The following is a 19,273-nucleotide window of genomic DNA, read 5'->3' as shown; positions in this document are numbered from 1 at the left end:
TTGTTTTGTCAGCTCTCCTTGTGTGAGGTGCCATTCCTGGGCAGGCTGCCCTTTCTTTCTTGCTGGGCGGCTCTCCTTACCGGGCGCGCTCCTTGCGCATGGGGCTCCCCTACCTGGGGAACACTCCTTGTGCACATCAGCACTGCGCATGGACCAGCTCCACACGGGTCAAGGAGGCCCAGGGTTTGAACCGTGGACCTCCCACAGGGTAGGCAGACGCCCTACCCATTGGGCCAAGTCCACTTCCCTTTAACATTTTTTAAGGGCACAATTGAAAGTATTTGGTTTTGCTCCTATTCAGTATTACTTGAAATATTAGAACATAACCTGGGCATCTGCCTTTTCTTTTTATTTATTTTTTGTAACAAAAATATTCTATTGTACACTACTTTCATTCAAATCACTAACTTTTTGGTGCTTCTCAAAGAGGGTTTTGTAGAATTACTTACTTGGTCAAGGAGTTTTGTAGGAGGGCAAGTCACTGGATCTTGGCAAACACAGTGGGGTTTTCCCTTTTGATCAGCCTCACAGACATGTCCTCTTTTACACTGGAAGCTCATGCAAGAATCTAACAGAAAAGCTTGGATGGGAAACATGGACAGGCACAATTATGTAAACTCAAATTCATCTAGACTATTAGCTTCATGTTAATTAATAAGAGAAAATTTGGAAAAACATTTGAAACACATTAATTGATGTGTCAGTTTCCAGATAAGACCTTCTAGCATCTGACTCTTTTACATGATAGGCTAGGATTTTTGTGCAACAGTGTGGATTAGAGATTTTAAAAGAATAAACAGGCCTCTTGGTCTGCCAGAGATAGTCATAGTCCGAAGTCTCCAGTGCAGCCTTGTGCAAATCATCAGGAGTTAAATAAGCCATGGGAATTTCATTACGTTGAAATTCAAAATGTTTGTAATTGTGGTAAGAATTAGCCTCTTAATTAAATATGAGATTGAGACTAACATGTTAAGGATTTGAGAAGAAATAAGGTAGCATTAATTTTTCTTAGGAGGAAAAGAATTTAGGGACAAAGAATTCTAGCTTTTTGCACTAGAATCTCCGCAGGACACTTCCAGTTTGTAAACACATTTATTCATAGTTGGATATCAAATCTGCATGATAAAAAATCAATAATTTATGGGAGCATTTTCTTGGGGAGGACTGGGGAGAGGAAAAATTCTGTGCAGTCATTGCAAAGGAAAGGAGGGGGAAGCCTATCTCTTCCTGATACAGTTGCAAACAGCTTGCTTAGCACATACTCACCGATAACCTTCACCCTCCTATTGCCTCTCCTCAAACTTTCATCTTCATTTGGTGAGCTCTCTGCTTTCTTGGCCTTTATAATAACAAGAGCAGAAGTTAAAGTATGGATTACTTAATTTATATTCTCACTGTGCATATGTTCACAGAATTTTTCATGCCTAAATTCTTTCAGATCTCAAAACAACAACAACAACAACAACAAAACCCCTCCCCCCCAAAAATCACAAAACCAAGTGGTGTTGCAGGGAGCGTCAGTTATCCTTCACAAACAGGAGCCATTTCTATCTTTACTGACTGGATTCAGTGCTGTATCTTTGGAGATTATGCAGTAAAAATTTGAGAAAACACTAGGTATTATCCTGTGATTCTGTAGTTAAGGCAAGGTTATATCAGAAATCTCTTTGAAGATGTTGATAAGGTTTCTCACAAGATTTCTAAAGTGTAAGGAAACTTCTACCTTAGAATGGCAGCAGAGCTCTCAATAGTCGAGGTGACTATTCACCATCCAAAGCTGTGCTAAACCCTCCTGATGGGTGGCTGCCAGGGTTTTGCATGAAAGCTCCAAATGATTAAACAAACAAAATGAAATAGGTTTCCTTCTGTGCAGTTTCCAGATTGCTATTTTGGGATGTTTGCTTAATAAAGTTGGAGCTGCAGCCTGTTCTTAATCTTTATATTTAATTCGACATGACTGGACCTTTTATTATGTTATGGCAAGTCAATGTGAATAAGACATGGCACCTGCTCTTAAGACATTATATAGTAGCAGCTGTCAGTGTCTTTCCACTCCTCAGATTAGCTAGAATTTATCAACTGGCTCCAGCGACTTTCAACTCCCGGTATCTGCATTTTTGTGCCTGGAAAATTTGATCTGTCTTTAAAAGGACAGGCTGGAAGTGCTGGGGAATTAACAGCACCTCCACTCCCAGCAAACCTCAGTCAATATAAATACCCAAGTTCCCTCATTCTGCAAATGGGATGACACTGAGGAATGTGCTTTACATGGTTTTAATAATGTACCTTTTATTAGCTTCCTTACCTTCCCTATATCACTTTTCTACTTTTCCATCTTTGTACTCTGTCCTTTTCAAATAAATTGCACTCAAATTCAGGGTCTGCTTCTAAGGGGACCCCTCAAAAACAGTATTCTTAGCCTAATGATCAAGATGTATAGAAAATAAATAATTGTAATATTTACTTTAGTAATTTACTGATGGAGCTATGCACAGGAGACTGTAGAACACAGGGAGAAGTCATGGCTGTTTACTAATAATGTTAATTGCTTTATTGGAAAAGCATTATTGGAAATAATCTCACCCCTTGGTTTTCTCCAGGTGCACTGGTATCTACACTCTCTTTCTCACGTGCTCTTTCTCTTTCCTCCTCATATTTGATATGATAGTAATTAGATTGTGCTCTTTCACTCTGTGGAAAATCCTGGCTTGGGACAAAATGATCATCATTTGACCTGTGCCTGGTCAAATCCTCAGCCCGATTCCTAGGCATGCTATTATCATCATCAGTGGGCTCCACAAGCAAAGATTCAGAATCAGTCTTTTTATCCATCTCCTTGTTGTTGCTGATATCCTCAAGGCCAGGTTTTCCCTCTTGGCTTTGCCATTCAGTATCTTGAATGTGCTTATTGATTTTTGATGTGTTTTCTTCTTCTATTTCTGCTTTGGAATTATCCTCTTCCTCTTCTTCATTACCCTGCTCAAATTCTTCCTGCTGCATCTTGCTTCCTTGAGTTGGTTGATTGGAATCTTCCTGAATATCATCAGGTTGGGTACCATCTTCCTCCTCCTTGCTGTCAGAATGGTCCTTAGGAAGTTCTTTCTCTCTTTCTTGGTTATCATTGTGGGTACCAACTTCACCTGACTTTTCTTTCATATCCTCTTCCCCATTGGGGATATCTGAATCCTTCTCTTGATTTCCTTGTTCACTTAGGTCTTGATTATGCTCTCTGCTCCAGTTCAACTGATGATGTGACTCATTTATCGGTGGTTCTTGGTTTTTTTCTCTCTTTGTGATACTTTCCTGTTGGTTAGAATCCATAGTGGAACTAATATTAGGAGCAAGGATGTCAGTGTTCTCTGAGAGTTTTCTCTTTTGAGGCTGACTCATGTTTTCTTTTAGTTCCAGGATACCTTCAGTTGGTGTATATTCTAAATTCACACTGAAGTCACCATCGCTGTCTTCTTGGTCCTTTAATCCCAGCTCTTGGCTGTAACTCTGGTACTGATCTGCTGACTGTTCCTGGTTTTCCTCTTTTGGTGTTAGTATTGAAGAATTTTCATCCTTAAAAGAAAACAGTTTATTCGTCAGATAAATGATAACATATTAGCAATGCAATTCCTAAACCAGTATTTAACATTCATTTTTCTTTCTCTTCACCCATTATCAAGTAAATTTTATGATGTTCTTCACATTCTGTAACTATAGGATTTAACATACATTTGAATTTTGTGAAATAAAACAATTACATAGCACCTCAGCCCAGGGAGTAAAACTCATTAATCCTTATAGCTCCTTAGTGAGGGGGAGCAGTGATATCATCATGATCATCACAGTGGCAGCATTAACTAAATTGAAGCATCAGTAAGGTAATTTCTTTGACCATGCTTTGAAATTGAGACCTTTGGAGATTTAAAAATTATATTAGAATAGCTATGTTTCTTTTACCTTCAGGTTGGAATGGTCTTCTGTAGGTAGCGCAGTTTCCTTTTCCTTTTCTGTGTCTTTGACCCCGAAAATGGGGATTGCAGTATTGTCAGGTATTGTTGATGTTTCAGTCTGTTGAACGGCACTCCAGGACTCGGCAGTTGGTTTGGAATGATCTGGTAAGAACTTTACACTTGTCTGAAAAAATCAAAAGTTGGTTTGCATTATTCATGTCTAGTTGTTAATTTTTAAAATTGCTAGTTACTCTCTTATTATCTTCTTGATAATTAACAGCAATATTCTTCATTTTAACATATATGATATTCTCTAGAATTTTTAAGGATACAGAAAGTAGCCCAGAATACAATGTTAAATGAAAAAGAAAAAAAAAGAATATCGATCATGTTTTAAGGAAAAGTTATATATGCAGAGACTGGATGAAAATAGAGCTAAAAAAGATTTCAGTCATGGTGATCTTTGAATTTTGGAATATTTTCTGTGTTTTTCAAACTTTTACATAACACTTTTGAAAAGTATTATTGAAAAGAAAGTTAAAGTCAGATTAAGTTAACTTTAGAATATTAAGTACTGACTGATAATTAGCAGAAAAAGTTATTAATCTTTTTTCAAGTATTTGTTTACTTTCTTAACACTATCAGATTTACATCTATCAGGAAATCTTTTAATAAAACAATCTAAAATTAATTTAGTGAATATGTGAAGCAGGGAAGAGCAACTATGAATTCTTATTTCAACTGGAGGGATCCTTTGGTTATTTCTAGTAAAGATTGGAGACAGATGAAGAACTAGACAGCAATGCATAATGGGGAAGTTGAACAACTGGACTTGGAACCAAGAGCCCTCCCTGCAAGAACTGGCTCTGCAACTTACTATCTTTCTATGGTTTGATAGGGAAATAATCTCTACCCTACCCTACTGCAAGGGGAAGGAAGAAGAAATATCAAGATAAATTATGAATATAATGTATTTTGTAAATTATAAGGTCTTACCCAAGTCAAAATTACTATTACTAGAAATAATATCATTAAGGAGGTAATAATATCAACTAGCTAATATCTGAGACAGATATTCATGGTGGATCTTTATTGTAGACTTGCTGATAACACCCGGATAAATATCAGATGGATCCAGACGTAAGTATAAAAATCAAATTCTAATTGGATGGATTCATCCTGACTCCATTAGCGGGACCTATAGTGTTAACAGTATAACATAAATAAAGTCATAGAGCACAGGATTTATTTTAGATTTAGTGTGCTCTCTTGTTTCTTACCCTCTTTCAATTAAGGTATAATAATAATATTTGAAAATTCTCAAAGAAGCCATTTCAAGAGGGCAAAAGAGAAAGCAATGTGACTAGTTTGGCAAGTTGCCCACGGCAATATCATAGAAGGTTGCAGATAGGGCAGGTTTTAGGGCTTATTAATGGAGATCCACTCTCTCTCTCTCCTTGCCTCTTCCTTTACCACTCCCTCCCTCCCAGCAGGAAGAAATGAACACAAAACCTGGTAGCTTATCTTCTTTCAGAAATATTCTGAAATTGATATTCTGTTTTATCATTATGCCAACATGTGTATATATAACAACATGTCCTCTTGAAATCCATTTGGAATCTCCTAATCAAACAGAATCCATTTACTTCTGGAGAAGTCAAGCAAGTGGGGAAAATGATCCAGGGAGTTTTTGATAGGCAAATCCTATGAGAAGATATTTGGCTTTCTAGCATTTAGCTGTGTCTGCATGATAACAAACCACCCTAGAAAGAAAACATCTGGAATGTGTCTATATGCAGGCGTATTATTCAAACATTTGGATCCCAGACTGTTTTGATGCTCATTTACATAGCAGCAACAGCTGCAAAAACGAAACACATTTTCAGGAGAAAATAATGGTTCTATGGGAGCTCCTTTCTGTGCTGAACATTAATTTGTCCCACTTTTATAAATTCAGAATACACTGCATAATTTCAACTACAGTAGCTCCATGCTACTTCAGCATGATTCTTTGCAATGGTAATAAATTCTGTTCACTTAGAATTGCTTTGTTCTGGGTGGCATGGAATTGTCTTTGCTGACACATCTGTTAACCAGAGCCACCCATGAGCTATCCAAAAAGCAAGGGGAGAAACTTAGCTCTACAGAGGTTGCAATTGCTTTGTCTGTTTAAAGGAGGATGATTCCTCCATTTGGTGGAAAAGAAAATATGGCACAAATCCTTTGGTTGGATTACAGATGATACAGATCATTTGGGGGACATTCAAATAATCAAGTCATGGTTCCATTTTTTAAAAACCTTTTTTTTTTTTTTTTTAACTTTCAGGTTGTTTTGAGGCTGCTGACATGGTCTTAAATGATCTGAGTTGTGTATGGCTGCTTTATGGATGTGTGAATGGTGGGTCCAGTATGTTTGGATCATTAGTGAGTAATATGAACTTGAAGAATAGAATGTTCTTGCTCTGTCTGTTTTCAGCATGTTTGCTTGCACAACCTTCCATGAGGGAGGTAGGAGCCAATGGATGGTTACCATACCAGTTGCTGTCCCCAGTCCATTGCTTCCTGTTTTTTTATTTAAGGCTCTTACAGAATTTCTCATCCATGATGCATTTGAACTTGACAAAATGCTCTGGAGAGTGTGGATATGCTCTCAAAGTTAAACTCTCAGATTTCATGCCAGTGTGATGGGCTTCCATAGGAAAATTTATTTCTTCCTGTCCCCTTTGGCATTTGTGACTATAAACTGATAACCAACACTTTCAGCTGCACATTTTACTGTGTCTTTTGGAACCTGATAGTTATGAAAGAAATAATTTTTAAAAAAGGATCTTATCTTGATTTTTTATCATGCATTCTCTGCTTGGGCAATAAACAATATGATTAAAATTTAAAAAGAGAATTTCAAATCAGGATATAAATATTTTGTTTTAAAGGAAGGCTTTTTAAACTAAATGGCAGGAGGGAGAGATGTAATAACAGAAGAAAACTTACTGGGATTGCAGCTGCAGCTCCCAAGATGTGTAGGAAAAAAAGTACAGTCTTCATGCTTTCTAGATCTGTGAACCAACAAGATAATTAACAGTGGTGGGTAAAAGTTTCCTTATGAAAGATTAAAAGAAAATCTTAGCAAATACTGAAATTGACATCGAAATGTTTGTACAGTCCTTTGAATTTAAAGGTGATTGCTATGTTTGTGGGAGAATAAGACTGAATAAACAGATAAATGACAGTTCTTAATTATGTCCCCATGAAAATTACTCCTTGATTTTTTTCTGTCCTGGCTGTGTTCTGCAGAAACATCTCTGTTTATGACTGTGCTTCTTCTTTGAGTAAAGGTTCTACATAAATCTTGGGTCTAAGTTTTGTGAGTATTCACAATGAAGACAAAAGTTACAAAATGAAATAATGTGTGTAAGTCAGGTTTGGACAGAACAAACTGCCTCTTTGTTGGTGAAGAATCCCATACATTCAATGAGGAATTTTTTGGAAATGAGACACTGCCATGGGGTCACAGACGTAGAAATGACTTCACTGTTCATTAATTTAGAGATCTCACTTTGGCAATCTGTGGGCTTCACGTGGCCTGTGGATAGATTTGATTGGCAGGTACTATGCAGTTTAAACAACATTTTAAAACCTGGAGATTTTATACAAAAATCCAGATTGCCAACATCTTTTGACCCAACTGGACCTCCTAGCAACAGCGAGCTAAGTCTGAGGCTACCCTCTCTAAGGGTGCTGGTATTTGTGCCTGGTCTGTCTCACTTTTTCATTTACTTTGCATTTGAGTTTAGTCAGTTCGAAACTAACTCCCTCAGTTTAGAAATGAGACAAGTGAGGCTCAGAGAGGGTCAGCGAATTGCCCCTGAGCTGATCTCTGGGACTGAGGCATATCCCACCACACCAATTACAATGCAGTTCTTTTTTTATTTAATCTTTTTTTTTAAAGATACATAAATCACCCAAAATGTTACATAAAAAAATATAAGAGGTTCCCATATACCCCACTCCCCACACCCTCCACTCCTCCCACATCGACAACTTCTTTCATTAGTGAGGTACATTAATTGTATTTGATGAATATATTTTGGAAAACACACAGCATGGATTATAGTTTATGTCGTAGTTTACACTCTCTCCCAGGCCATTGAGTGGGTTAAGGCGGATATATAATGTCCTGCATCTGCCCCTGCAATGTCATGGAGGACAACTTCAATTCCTAAACCTGGTAGTCTGTAAACTCTGATTTGGATCAGTGATGGAATTTTCAGTCTTTAATAGAGGGTTTTTGTAACTTCCGGAAATAGTAGATGATTCCTTTAAATTACTTTTTGCAATCATAGTTTTTACAAAAATGTATTCATGGAGCTTAAATAATACTTTGAGATTTATAAAGAAAGGGATCAGTTTCTTATATTCACCTCAACATTTCTAAATAATATGCTTATACATATATTTTTTAATATATACATTTTTAGTTAGGCCAGTAAGAATTTATTGGGAAAAAAAAAATTTACTGGGAAATGGGGGGAAAGAATAGAGCTTGCTGAGAGATTGGAGAGAAAGATGGAAATACGCACTGAGACTTGGTGCGGGCTCCTCTAGGCAGAGAGAGGGAGCTCTGGCTTGTGTGTGGGTTACCTTTTAAACTTTTTTTTTTTTAAAGATTTATTTTTTATTTATTTAATTCCCCTCCCCTCCCCCGGTTGTCTGTTTTCTGTGTCTTTTTGCTGCGTCTTGTTTCTTTGTCCGCTTCTGTTGTCGTCTGCGGCACGGGAAGTGTGGGCGGTGCCATTCCTGGGCAGGCTGCACTTTCTTTCATGATGGGCGGCTCTCCTTATGGGTGCACTCCTTGCGCGTGGGGCTCCCCTACGCGGGGGACACCCCTGCGTGTCAGGGCACTCCTTGCGCGCATCAGCACTGCGCATGGGCCAGCTCCACACGGGTCAAGGAGGCCCGGGGCTTGAACCGCCGACCTCCCTAGTGGTAGACGGATGCCCTAACCACTGGGCGAAAGTCCGTTTCCCCCTTTTAAACTTTAAATGGATATTTAAGAAATGTTAATGTTAAACATTATTAGATTGTTTTAATACTGTAACAATTATCACATCATACACATGTATGCCAGCATGCATACAAACATCTCCCTCCTCCTTTCCTTTCTTTCTCTTCCAAAATTAATTTTATCACAATCTTGTTTAAATCATTATTCAAATATATACATTACTGTGGCAATGTAAATATTCTTCATAGCTGGCACAAGTAGTAATTTCCCATGTTTTATCATAATTAACTTTCTTTTCTTGAACATTATTTTGTTTTTTCTGCACTGAGAAATTGCCTCCCTTTTTCAGTTTTTTACTTACTTTTCCATGTACCCACCATTTATTCTTCCCAAATTATCCAACAAAAAATTAAAAATTTCTCTTAACATGGCAAAAACAAAAAGACACACAAAGAAGGAAATCTCTCAGTTCTGTTTTCTTCCTCTTGGAAAGGATCCCTGGAAAGTCTAAGGTTCTCTTCTCCATCTGGACAGAAAACAGTCTAAGGGGATTTGCAGGGTGGCGGACTGCGCACTCTTGGGATCTCTTCACCACCACTCTGCAAATCCCCTTAGTTTTTTTTCTCTTTATTTGTGAAGTTGTGGGTTTACAGAAAAAACATGCACAAAATACAGGATTCCCATATCCCACCCCAGCACCCCAACACCTCGCATTGGTGTGGAACATTTGTTACACTTGATGATAACACATTTTTTTTCATTGCACTCTTAAAGCCCATGGTGTAACTTAGGGTTCACTGTTTGTGTGGTGTAGTTCCACGGATTTTTTAAATTTCTAATTTTATTCCCTTTGCTTTTCTCTTGGGTTTAACTTCTTATTTCCTGAATCCCATATATGTTTTTTTCCCCTTAGTTTTCTCCCTCATATTCACAGATCATATTTTTCAGAAGCTTCCTGAGAAAAAGAATATTGGAGATAAAATTTTTAAGACTTTGTATCAGGGCCACATCGGTATTTTGCCCTCTAAGAATTTAGCTAAATATGGAATTCTAGATAGGGAATTTTTTTTTCCCTCAGGATTTTGAAGCATTGGTCCTGTTTTTTTCCTTTTTTTTTTTTTTTTAAATTTCTAGTGGTGCTATTAGAAAAGTTTTTAATTTGTTTGCCTTGTTTTTGTTGTTTTTTTTTGAGGAGGTAACAAGGATTGAAACTGGGACATTGTACATGAGAAGCAGGTGCCCAACCACTGAGCTACACCTGCTCCCTCAATGTGTTTCCCTTCAATCTGTTTTTGATGAAAACTGTATTTTTCCCCACTCTGGAAACATTTTTCTGAATGTGTACAATCAATGGTTTTTAACATAATCACCGAGTTGTGCATCCATGACCACAATCAATCTTAGAACATTTTCATTATTCTGAAAAGAAAATCCCATACTGCTTAGCAGTCACGTCTCAATCCATCTATCCCTCTCCAACCCTATATAACCACTGACCTATTTCTCCCTCTGATTAGAAAAGGTGTAGATTTACAAAACTGTCATGTAAAAAAAAATACAACATTCTCATATACTCCCCTATTGCAGACCTTTGCATTAATGTGGTATCTTTGATACACTTGGTGAAAGAATATTAAAATATTACTGTTATCTGTAGCCCATAGTTTACATAAGACGTATTTTTCCCATTTGCCACCCTATCATTAATACCTTGTAATAGTATTGTACATTTGTTATAATTCATGAAAGAACATTCTTATATTTGTACTAGTAATCACAGTCCATTTTCCATAACTGGGTTCACTGTGTTATATAGTCACATGTTTTATACAATCCATCCAAAGTGTACCCTCAGTGGCTCTCAGTATAATCACAGAAATGTGCATTTATTGCCACAATCAATTTTAGAACATTTTTACTACTTCAAAAAGAAAAATTCCGTATCTCATATTACCCCCTACTGCTGACTCTTAGCATTGATGCAATTGGTGAAAAAATATTACAATTAACTATAGTCCATAATTTATGCTAGTTGTGTTTTCTCCATACATCACTATATTAATAACATCTTGTCATAGTTTACATATGTTTGTTCTATTAATGGAAGAACATTCTTGTATTTATATTATTAACCATAATCCTCATGCACCACTAGGTTCACTATGTTCTATGTTGACATTAAAGACCCTAGACATCCCCTTTCAGTCACAATCACATCAATAAGTCAGCACTGTTAATTATACTCACTATGATGTGTTACCATCATCTCTGTCCATTTCCAAACATTTACAATCAGCCTTATTAAAATTTCAACAGATATTAAGCATCAGCTCCCCCTTCTCAACCCTCATTCTATCTCTTGGTAACCTATTCTCTAAATTTTAACTCCATGAGTTTATTCATTGTAAGTAGTTCATATTAGTGAACCATCCGATATTTGTCCTTTTGTGTCTGGCTTATTTTACTCTACATAATTTTCTCGAGGTTCACTGATGTTATCATTCTGTAAATTTTAAGTTTTATATTTATCTCTAATGTTCTGAAATACTACAATCTCTGCCTTGGTGTGGATCCTCTTTTACTTACTTTAGGTATTCCCTGGGTCCTTTGAATTTGGAAATTCATTTATTTTTAGAGATTTTTATGTGTTAGTTCTTTAATAATTTTTGCCCCTGTATTTTCTTTGTTTTTTCCTTCTGGAAATCACATTAGTTAGATTTCAGGAATCTTGGGTTATTCTCTAGTTTACTTATCCCTTTTATACTCCTCTTTTTCATCTTATTTTCATAATTCTGGGAAATTTCTTCAATTTTACTTTCCATCTCTTTATTGATTTTTTAAGCATGTTGCTTACATATTTTTAATTTCCAGGAACTCTTTCTTATTTTCTGATGATCCTCCCTTATTACATTATCATATTCTTTCTTCATCAGTGTGATATATCTTATCTCTTTGGGACTATTAATCAAGTCTTTAAAATTTCTCTTCTGTTCCCTGTGCTTTCTGTTTCCTTCTCTTTCCTTTTTGATCCAGTTTTTTTTTTTTTTCCTGGTTTTTGTTTCTCATGCTGGAAGCTTTTTTTAAATGTCTGGTGTTCTTGGCTGTCTACTAATGTTAAATAGCAAGTAACTAAGAAAACAAGTAGAAATTTCTTGTGCATGGGCAGGGTTTGTTGCCTTGGAGGGTTTCCATGGAGGGAGTGGGGCAGTGTATTAATTTATCAGGGTGCTGTGACAAACATCACACCATGGCATAGTATAGACAACAAGAATTTATCGGCTCATGGTTACAGAGGCCAGAGGTCCTAAATTGCGGCAACAGCCTGACCATATTTTCTCCTGTAAGTCTACAGAGTTCTGGTGCTGCCTTGCCACAATCAGTTGGAGTTTGTTGCTTTGCATCTCTGCTTCCTGTACACAGGGCGATGCCCTTGGTCTCCTTCTGTGTCTTTCTCTGATTTCTGGATTTTTATAAGGCTTCTGATAATAGGATGATTCAGTCTGGTCGTACCTAAATAGGATTTTAGAAGATCCTATTCACAGATGAGTCCACATCTTTCCAGATAATACATCTTTAAGGGCTCCGATTTACAAATGGATTCACACCCACAGAAACACAGATTGAGACCAAGAATATGTCTTTTGAGAAGGTACATAATTCAATCTACCATGGGCAGAGACCTAACAGTTTTGATAGACACTCCAAATGTCATTGTTAGTACATCTTTTCTCTTGGAGAGACTTTTCTGTAGAGAAGACCTTCATCCTTCATAGCTCTTGCCTTGGGAGGTGGGGTGTGTAAGACCGGCTGCCAGCATTCTGTGCGATGTATGTGTGAAGGTGCCCACGCTGACTTACACTTAGTCCACTCTATCTCTGAATGGCACCAAACCTCGCCCTCTACTGTGGCCTACCCTGAGTCCAGGGCCAGACCATAACCTTCTTTGTCCTGTTTTGATTGACACAGGGAAGTCCCTGGCTATGCAGGCCTGAGGCAGGATCTAATGTCTAACAATTTGTCTAATAGGCCTTCAGCTAATCCTCCTGATGTCAGTCCCTCCCCTCATGCCACCCCTCAAATTACCTGTTGTTTCCAATTCTTAAAACTCTGGATTCTGCACTATGACTTAGCTTCTTGGTCTTTGTCATCCTTCTTTGAATCCCTTTAGGTTTAATCTTTCCCTGCTTTACTAAGTCAATCATCCAACTTCTTTCCAACTTCTAAAAATTTGTCAGTACCTTTTATCTTTTTTTGTCTCCTGTTCTTTTTTCTTTGTCATTGTCCATTTTACCAATATTATTTTTTTCCAATAATTATACTGAAATTTTGGCTGGGAGTGGCATTACACATGTATGTTTCATCTATGCCATTTAATCAGTGATGACTTCTGTTTCTTTGAAAACTTCTTCTCTTTCTCCTTCTCCTTCTTCTTCATGTGATCCATAGAAATTACTCTGGGTCTTTGGTCCTAACACAGCAAATTAACTTTTTGTTAAGAAAAAGGAGGTTATAAATGTTAGCACAACCTTCCTCATTATGTTAGAAACAAGTAAAAAAGATCATATTATCACCTTTATCCCACAATTTAAACCTCACAGGATGGGCCACGTGGACCAGGGAACAATTTAGAAGGATGGAGAGTAAGCTTGCACATGGAAAGTGACTCAGAATTGGCAGTGGTGAATAAAAACTCAAATCATTTATGATTTTAATTAAACTAATCAATTCCTGAAAAATAACATGGACTTAGCTCAGAGGCTTCAAGTATCATCACCCTAAGGGATCCCTCTGAAAATGATTATATAGGACTTAAGTAGAAATTTATAGTACTAACTGTGGGATATGTGTTTAACCTCATTTATATCTTTTAAAGAAATCTTATTTTGAATTGGCAATGGTGAATAAAATGTACTTGAATTTTATGTTTTCATGATGCTACAGGTTTACCAAATACATTGACAGATGAATATTATCTCATTGGTCTTCACAACTGTCACGTGGGCAGATGAATAAATGGGCTCAGAAATGCTCTGATGTGACCTGCTCAAGGTCACAGTAATGATAAGAAGGGCAGCTGGGCCTTGAGGATAACTCCTAGGACTGTTCTTTTCCATCTGATTTTGCAAATGAATATCCCCCTAGTACCTCTTTTACAAAGATGTAGGGAAAGAGAAGAAAATCACAGCCTTTGGGACAAATTCAGAATTCAACTTGAATTTTAGTTTTTAAACAAGAGTTCCAAACATTTTAAGGTTTAAGGTTTTATGTAAGAGGCTTGTCACAGAAGGATGCTTGAGTTACTTGATATCAAGAGGCTCTTTCAACAGCAGTTTTTGAAATCTAAACAAGGCAAAGCATAGGAAAATTCAATTTCCCTTGAATGAAGACTGTTTATTTTTATTTTATTTTATTTTTTGTCTTTATTTTTTTAATATTACATTCAAAAAATATGAGGTCCCCATATACCCCCCAACCCCCTCACCCCACTCCTCCCCCCATAGCAACAATCTCCTCCATCATCATGAGATATTCATTGCATTTGGAAGAATGTGTTTAAATAAAAATAGGCAAAAAATTCTCTAACACTCAGTTACACTGAAAAAACACCTTATAAAGAAACATTAAGCTTCAGGAGAGCTGGATTCTGGCACCAGCCCTGCCCCCATTGTAAATCAGTTACCCTTTCTTAGATACAGTTTTCCCAAGTGATGACAAATGAAGGGGTTGTCTCTGATGAGCCTCTAGCCCTACTATTTCACAATTTTAAAACTGAAAACAATTTTATGAATTTCATGAACCCCAAGCAGCCGCTATTTCTTGTCCTTAACTGCCAACTCCACAAAAAATATATTCTGTGATTTTACTGCATCCAAAATAAAATATTTTCATATGTAGTAGTTGATGCTATACTGGTTTTCTAGGGCAGCTGTAACAAAGTACCACACACTAAGTAGTTCCCAAGTCAACACGTATTCTATATCTAACCTTTAAACCCATCGCTATATTCCATTTTGCTAGTAAGAGATCCTGACATGATATTGGGGCTTCAATATTCAGAAAGTTCTGGATCCCAGAGTGGTCCAACAATGGCAGCGGAGAAATACTGGCATGGGATACTATTGACAGGGGATAAATGGCTGACAGGGAGCTATACAGGGCATATGTCCAGGGTGCATGGTAATGTTTGGATATACTCATAGTGGCAACAATTAAAAACTAAAGCTGGGGGGGTACTGGGTCCCTAGCCGGGGGTGCTGTGCCGTGGTCCCTAGGGGAGCAGCGGCAGCCCCCCAAGTGCAGCGGCAAGGACCGAGAAGGAATGAAGGTCCAACAGTAAGCCCCTGATACTAATGACTATGCCTGTGAGCCTACAGGCCTGAAATAAGAACAAGGCCTAGAGCAGCACTGTGCCTGGGAATCTCCTCCTGACAGCCTTCATGTTACTCAAATGTGGCCAGTCTCGAAGCCTAACTCAGCATCTAAATGCAATGCCTTCCCCCCAGCGTGGGACATGACACCCGGGGATGAGCCTCCCTGGCACCGAGGGATCACTATCAACTAACAACTGATAATGCAACTGGAAAATGACCTTGAATTGAAGGTTCGATGCGGATCAGTAGAATATCCCTGTCTACGTAGAATAATATGACTTTAAAATGCTGTTTGACCTACTGTAAGGGGGAAATAGAAAGGAGAAATGAGTTTATATGGCTATGAGTCTCTAAAAAAAAAAAAAAGAGTCTGGAGGCTGTCAGAAGGATTTCCCTTATGCACAACTGAGCAGAGTCTAAGAGACAGATAAAGTAGATACAATCCCCAGGTATTGGTTCCTTTGAGGGCTAAAGGGACCCATGGGTTCTACGGTCATGGCAGATAGGGTTCACTGCCATGTCAGATGGCCCTTCTATGGAGCTGGTGTTTCTGAGTGATGAAACTGGACCCAGAGGGCCAGAGGGGATCTCTTTTCATAAGACTATCATGCTACTTTACTGGAATTGTAGTTGGTATTGGGGTTTAAGATATATTTAAGGGATTGAATCTTTTTACTGACAATATGATAGCCAGGCCCTGAGCCTCAACAGACTCCAGCTCCTACAATCTGAATTATTGGACTCACCTCACTCAGCTAAGATGGAGTTGAAGAAGGGCAACCACCACACCATGGAGCCTAGAGGGCCTACAACTGAAAGCAGGAGGATTGCATCCAGTAACCATGTGGAATCTGAGCTTCCTCTTGACATAGAGGTGCAACGGACACAACCAATCCAAGGACCTCAGAGAAAAGGTGGCAATGGAGTGGGAAAAGTGGACATGGTGGCTGTTGGGTATGGGGAATGGCAGGAAGAGATGAGATGTGGAGGTGCCTTTGGGACTTGGAGTTGCCCTGGATGGTGCTTCAGGGGCAATCACCAGACATTGTAAATCCTCCCAGGGCCCACTGGATGGAATGGGGGAGAGTGTGGGCCATGATGTGGACCAATGACCATGAGGTGCAGAGATACCCAGAGATGTACTTACCAAATGCAATAGATGTGTCATGATGATGGGAGTGAGTGTTGCTGGGGGGGGGGGGAGGGATGCGGTCGAATGGGACCTCATATTTTTTAATGTAATATTTTTACAAAATCAATAAAAAAAATCAAAAAATAAATAAAACAACAGAAGTTTATTGTTTTAGAGTTCTGGAGGCTAGAAGTTGGGAATCAAAGTATACTCCCTCTGAAACCTGTGGAGGAGAATCCTTCCTTGCCTCTTCTTCGCTTCTGGATGTTATAGGCAATCTTTGGCATTCCTAGGTTTGTGGCAGTATAATTCTAATCTCTGCTTCCGTGTGCACAGGGCCTTCTCCCCTCTATGTCATTCTATGTGTCTTCAAATTTCTTCTTCTTATTGAAATAGGATCCACTCTAATCCAGTTTGGCTCCATCCTAACTAATAATATCTTCAAAGATTCTGTTTCCAAATAAGGTGATGTCTACAGGACTATGGGTTAGATCTTTTTTTTTTTTTAATACTGCTTAACAGAGACCCAAGGCCATATTGGGGCGTGGGGTAGGTTTTACTTTCATTACAGATTCTTGTCATGTAAAATCATAAAATACAATGCAATGTGATGAGCCCAGTTTAAAAATTACATACAGCAAACCATGTTAATCCAAACAGCTTTTAATGAAGAACAAGAATAGACGAATCTGTTGTTAATGGAACTCTTTAGGTGAGTAGACTATTTGGGTACAAGCAATGTGAATAAATTGAAAAATAAGAAAAAGTCATGCCTCAACAGTCATTCAAGGTCAATTTGATAGTTAAGGTTGCCAAACTAACCCATGTGAAAAATTCAAAATTACTGTGGAACACTTCAGTATCCTATACTACACATAATGCTTGAAGTTTAGTAATGTCAGAAGTCTCTATGAAAGGTATAGAAAATATTGTTTGAAAAGAACTACAGATGAAATCTGCTTTCAACAAACAATGGATACTTTTAAAGGAAATGTTGACATTTAACTTGCAAAAGTGAAATTAAAAATTAAATGGTATAACCTGGTGAAGGATACATCGAAAATGATCTATAACCTTTATTTCCCAGCAGTACAATTAAGACACTGCTCTAACTTATAAGCTCTTCAGATAGTAAGAGCACCTTAAAGTTATAGTACAGTTATGATACAGAAACACAATCCTAAAACTACTTTGGCCAACATGAGAACATTTATGACTGTACACAGGAGGAACTCACTGCCCCAAGATCCTGACTTGCCCTTTGGCCTAACTCTCCAATATTCTAGAACTTTTCTAGTAGGAAAGGCATATCGAAGGCTTTTACTTCTCAGGCAATACCAACAGACAAAGTGGGCATTGTTTAGGGTTTTACTATCATTTAGGTATTTAGGGCTATTCCTTTACCTATCATGTTTTTGGTGTTTAAAATGACAACTTTCCTATACAAAGTTACCAGATTAATATGACTCTCTGAGAGAAAATCTCTGACGTATTACTATAGAGTTTAAAAGATGTACTCTATGGAAGCAGATTTGGCTCAACGGATAGAGCGTCTGCCTACCACATGGGAGGTCCAGGGTTCAAACCCAGGGCCTCCTGACCTGTGTGATGAGCTGGCCCAAGCACAGTGCTGATGCGCGCAAGGAGTGCCGTGCCACACAGGTGTGTCCCCCGTGTAGGGGAGCCTCACACGCAAGGAGTGTGCCCCATAAGGAGAGCCGCCCAGTGTGAAAAAAGTGCAGCCTGCCCAGGAATGGCGACACACACATGGAGAGATGATGCAGCAAGATGACACAACAAAAAGAGACACAGATTCCCGGTGTTGCTGACAAGAATATAAGCAGACAGAAAGCAGACAACTGGGGGAGGGGAAGGGGAAAGAAAAAAAAAAAAAAAAAAAGATGTACTTTAATATGATTGGTTATTCTGTGAAAGGTGACTGCAGAAAAAGTAGTTGTTAATCATAATACCAGGGCCAAGATATTAAAAATGTACTTCAGAACTTTGGGCGATTCATTTGTTTGCATTCCTAGGCAACCATAAAATTGGATAACCAGAAAGTGTTTACAGAAATATGAATATATCTTTTTGAGGGATACAATTCAATCCATAACTGATGTTTAAAGTAAATAAGTAAAGTCTATTTCTTATATCAATTATTGATAATTTTAAAAATTTTGTTCTCTTGCTGAATTCTAATTTTTAGAAAGTTATTCAAAAATACAGTTTTCTTCCTCTGAATTCTTTTATTCATTCATTCATTCATTTCACAAGTTTTTGATAGATTTGTGTAACTATGTCTCCTCTACCATTTTAAAAAACATAGGAACAAAAAATGGAAGAGTTTAGTACTGGGGTTCTCGGCCTTGGCACTGGTAGCATTTGGGGCCAGAGAACCCTTTGCTATGGGGGGCTGTCCTGAGCATTGCAGGGTGTTTGGCAGCATCCCTGCCTCTACCCACTAGATGCCAGTAACAAAATACCCCCCACCAGTTATAACAACCAAAAATGTCTCCAGACAATGCCCAGTGTTCTCTGGAGAGCAACCTCATCCCAACTGAGAACCAGTGGTTTAGTGGAAGGAACATGGTGGTTTAGGATAGAAAGACATGCATTTGAACTCTGGATCAACACTTGCCATCTATGTGATCCTTGGCAAATTGCTTAACCCTCTGATCCTCAGATTCTCCTTTTCAAGATGGGGATAAAATAAAATTTAATTTGGTAAGAGTAATAATAAAGAGTAAATAAAAGAAAATAATTTTAAAAAAATGCCTGATACCTAGGAGGTGCTCAATAAATTAAAATTTTTTTCCCCCTCATC

The 19,273-nt window shown here is 38.0% G+C and overlaps 1 protein-coding gene across 2 annotated transcripts in view; it reads right to left on the bottom strand.

Annotated features, from left to right (window-relative positions):
* Positions 1 to 19,273, bottom strand: part of SPARCL1 (SPARC like 1) — a 49,634-nt gene that overhangs the window by 10,558 nt on the left and 19,803 nt on the right. The window contains exons 2-6 of one of the 2 annotated variants that reach the window (XM_004463926.5): positions 6,933 to 6,997; positions 3,949 to 4,125; positions 2,584 to 3,564; positions 1,267 to 1,339; positions 450 to 580 (exon numbers count right to left, since the gene is read on the bottom strand). In XM_004463926.5, coding sequence (XP_004463983.1) covers positions 450 to 580; positions 1,267 to 1,339; positions 2,584 to 3,564; positions 3,949 to 4,125; positions 6,933 to 6,986 — 1,416 coding nt within the window. In that variant the 5' untranslated portion in view covers positions 6,987 to 6,997. The remainder of the gene's footprint in view (positions 1 to 449; positions 581 to 1,266; positions 1,340 to 2,583; positions 3,565 to 3,948; positions 4,126 to 6,932; positions 6,998 to 19,273) is intronic. The other variant, XM_004463927.4, reaches the window with a different exon arrangement.

Source organism: Dasypus novemcinctus, chromosome 1 (genome assembly GCF_030445035.2).
Source record: "Dasypus novemcinctus isolate mDasNov1 chromosome 1, mDasNov1.1.hap2, whole genome shotgun sequence".
NCBI lineage: Eukaryota > Metazoa > Chordata > Mammalia > Cingulata > Dasypodidae > Dasypus > Dasypus novemcinctus.
Note: the sequence above shows the minus strand (reverse complement) of the source record. Positions and strands in the feature narration are given on the sequence as shown.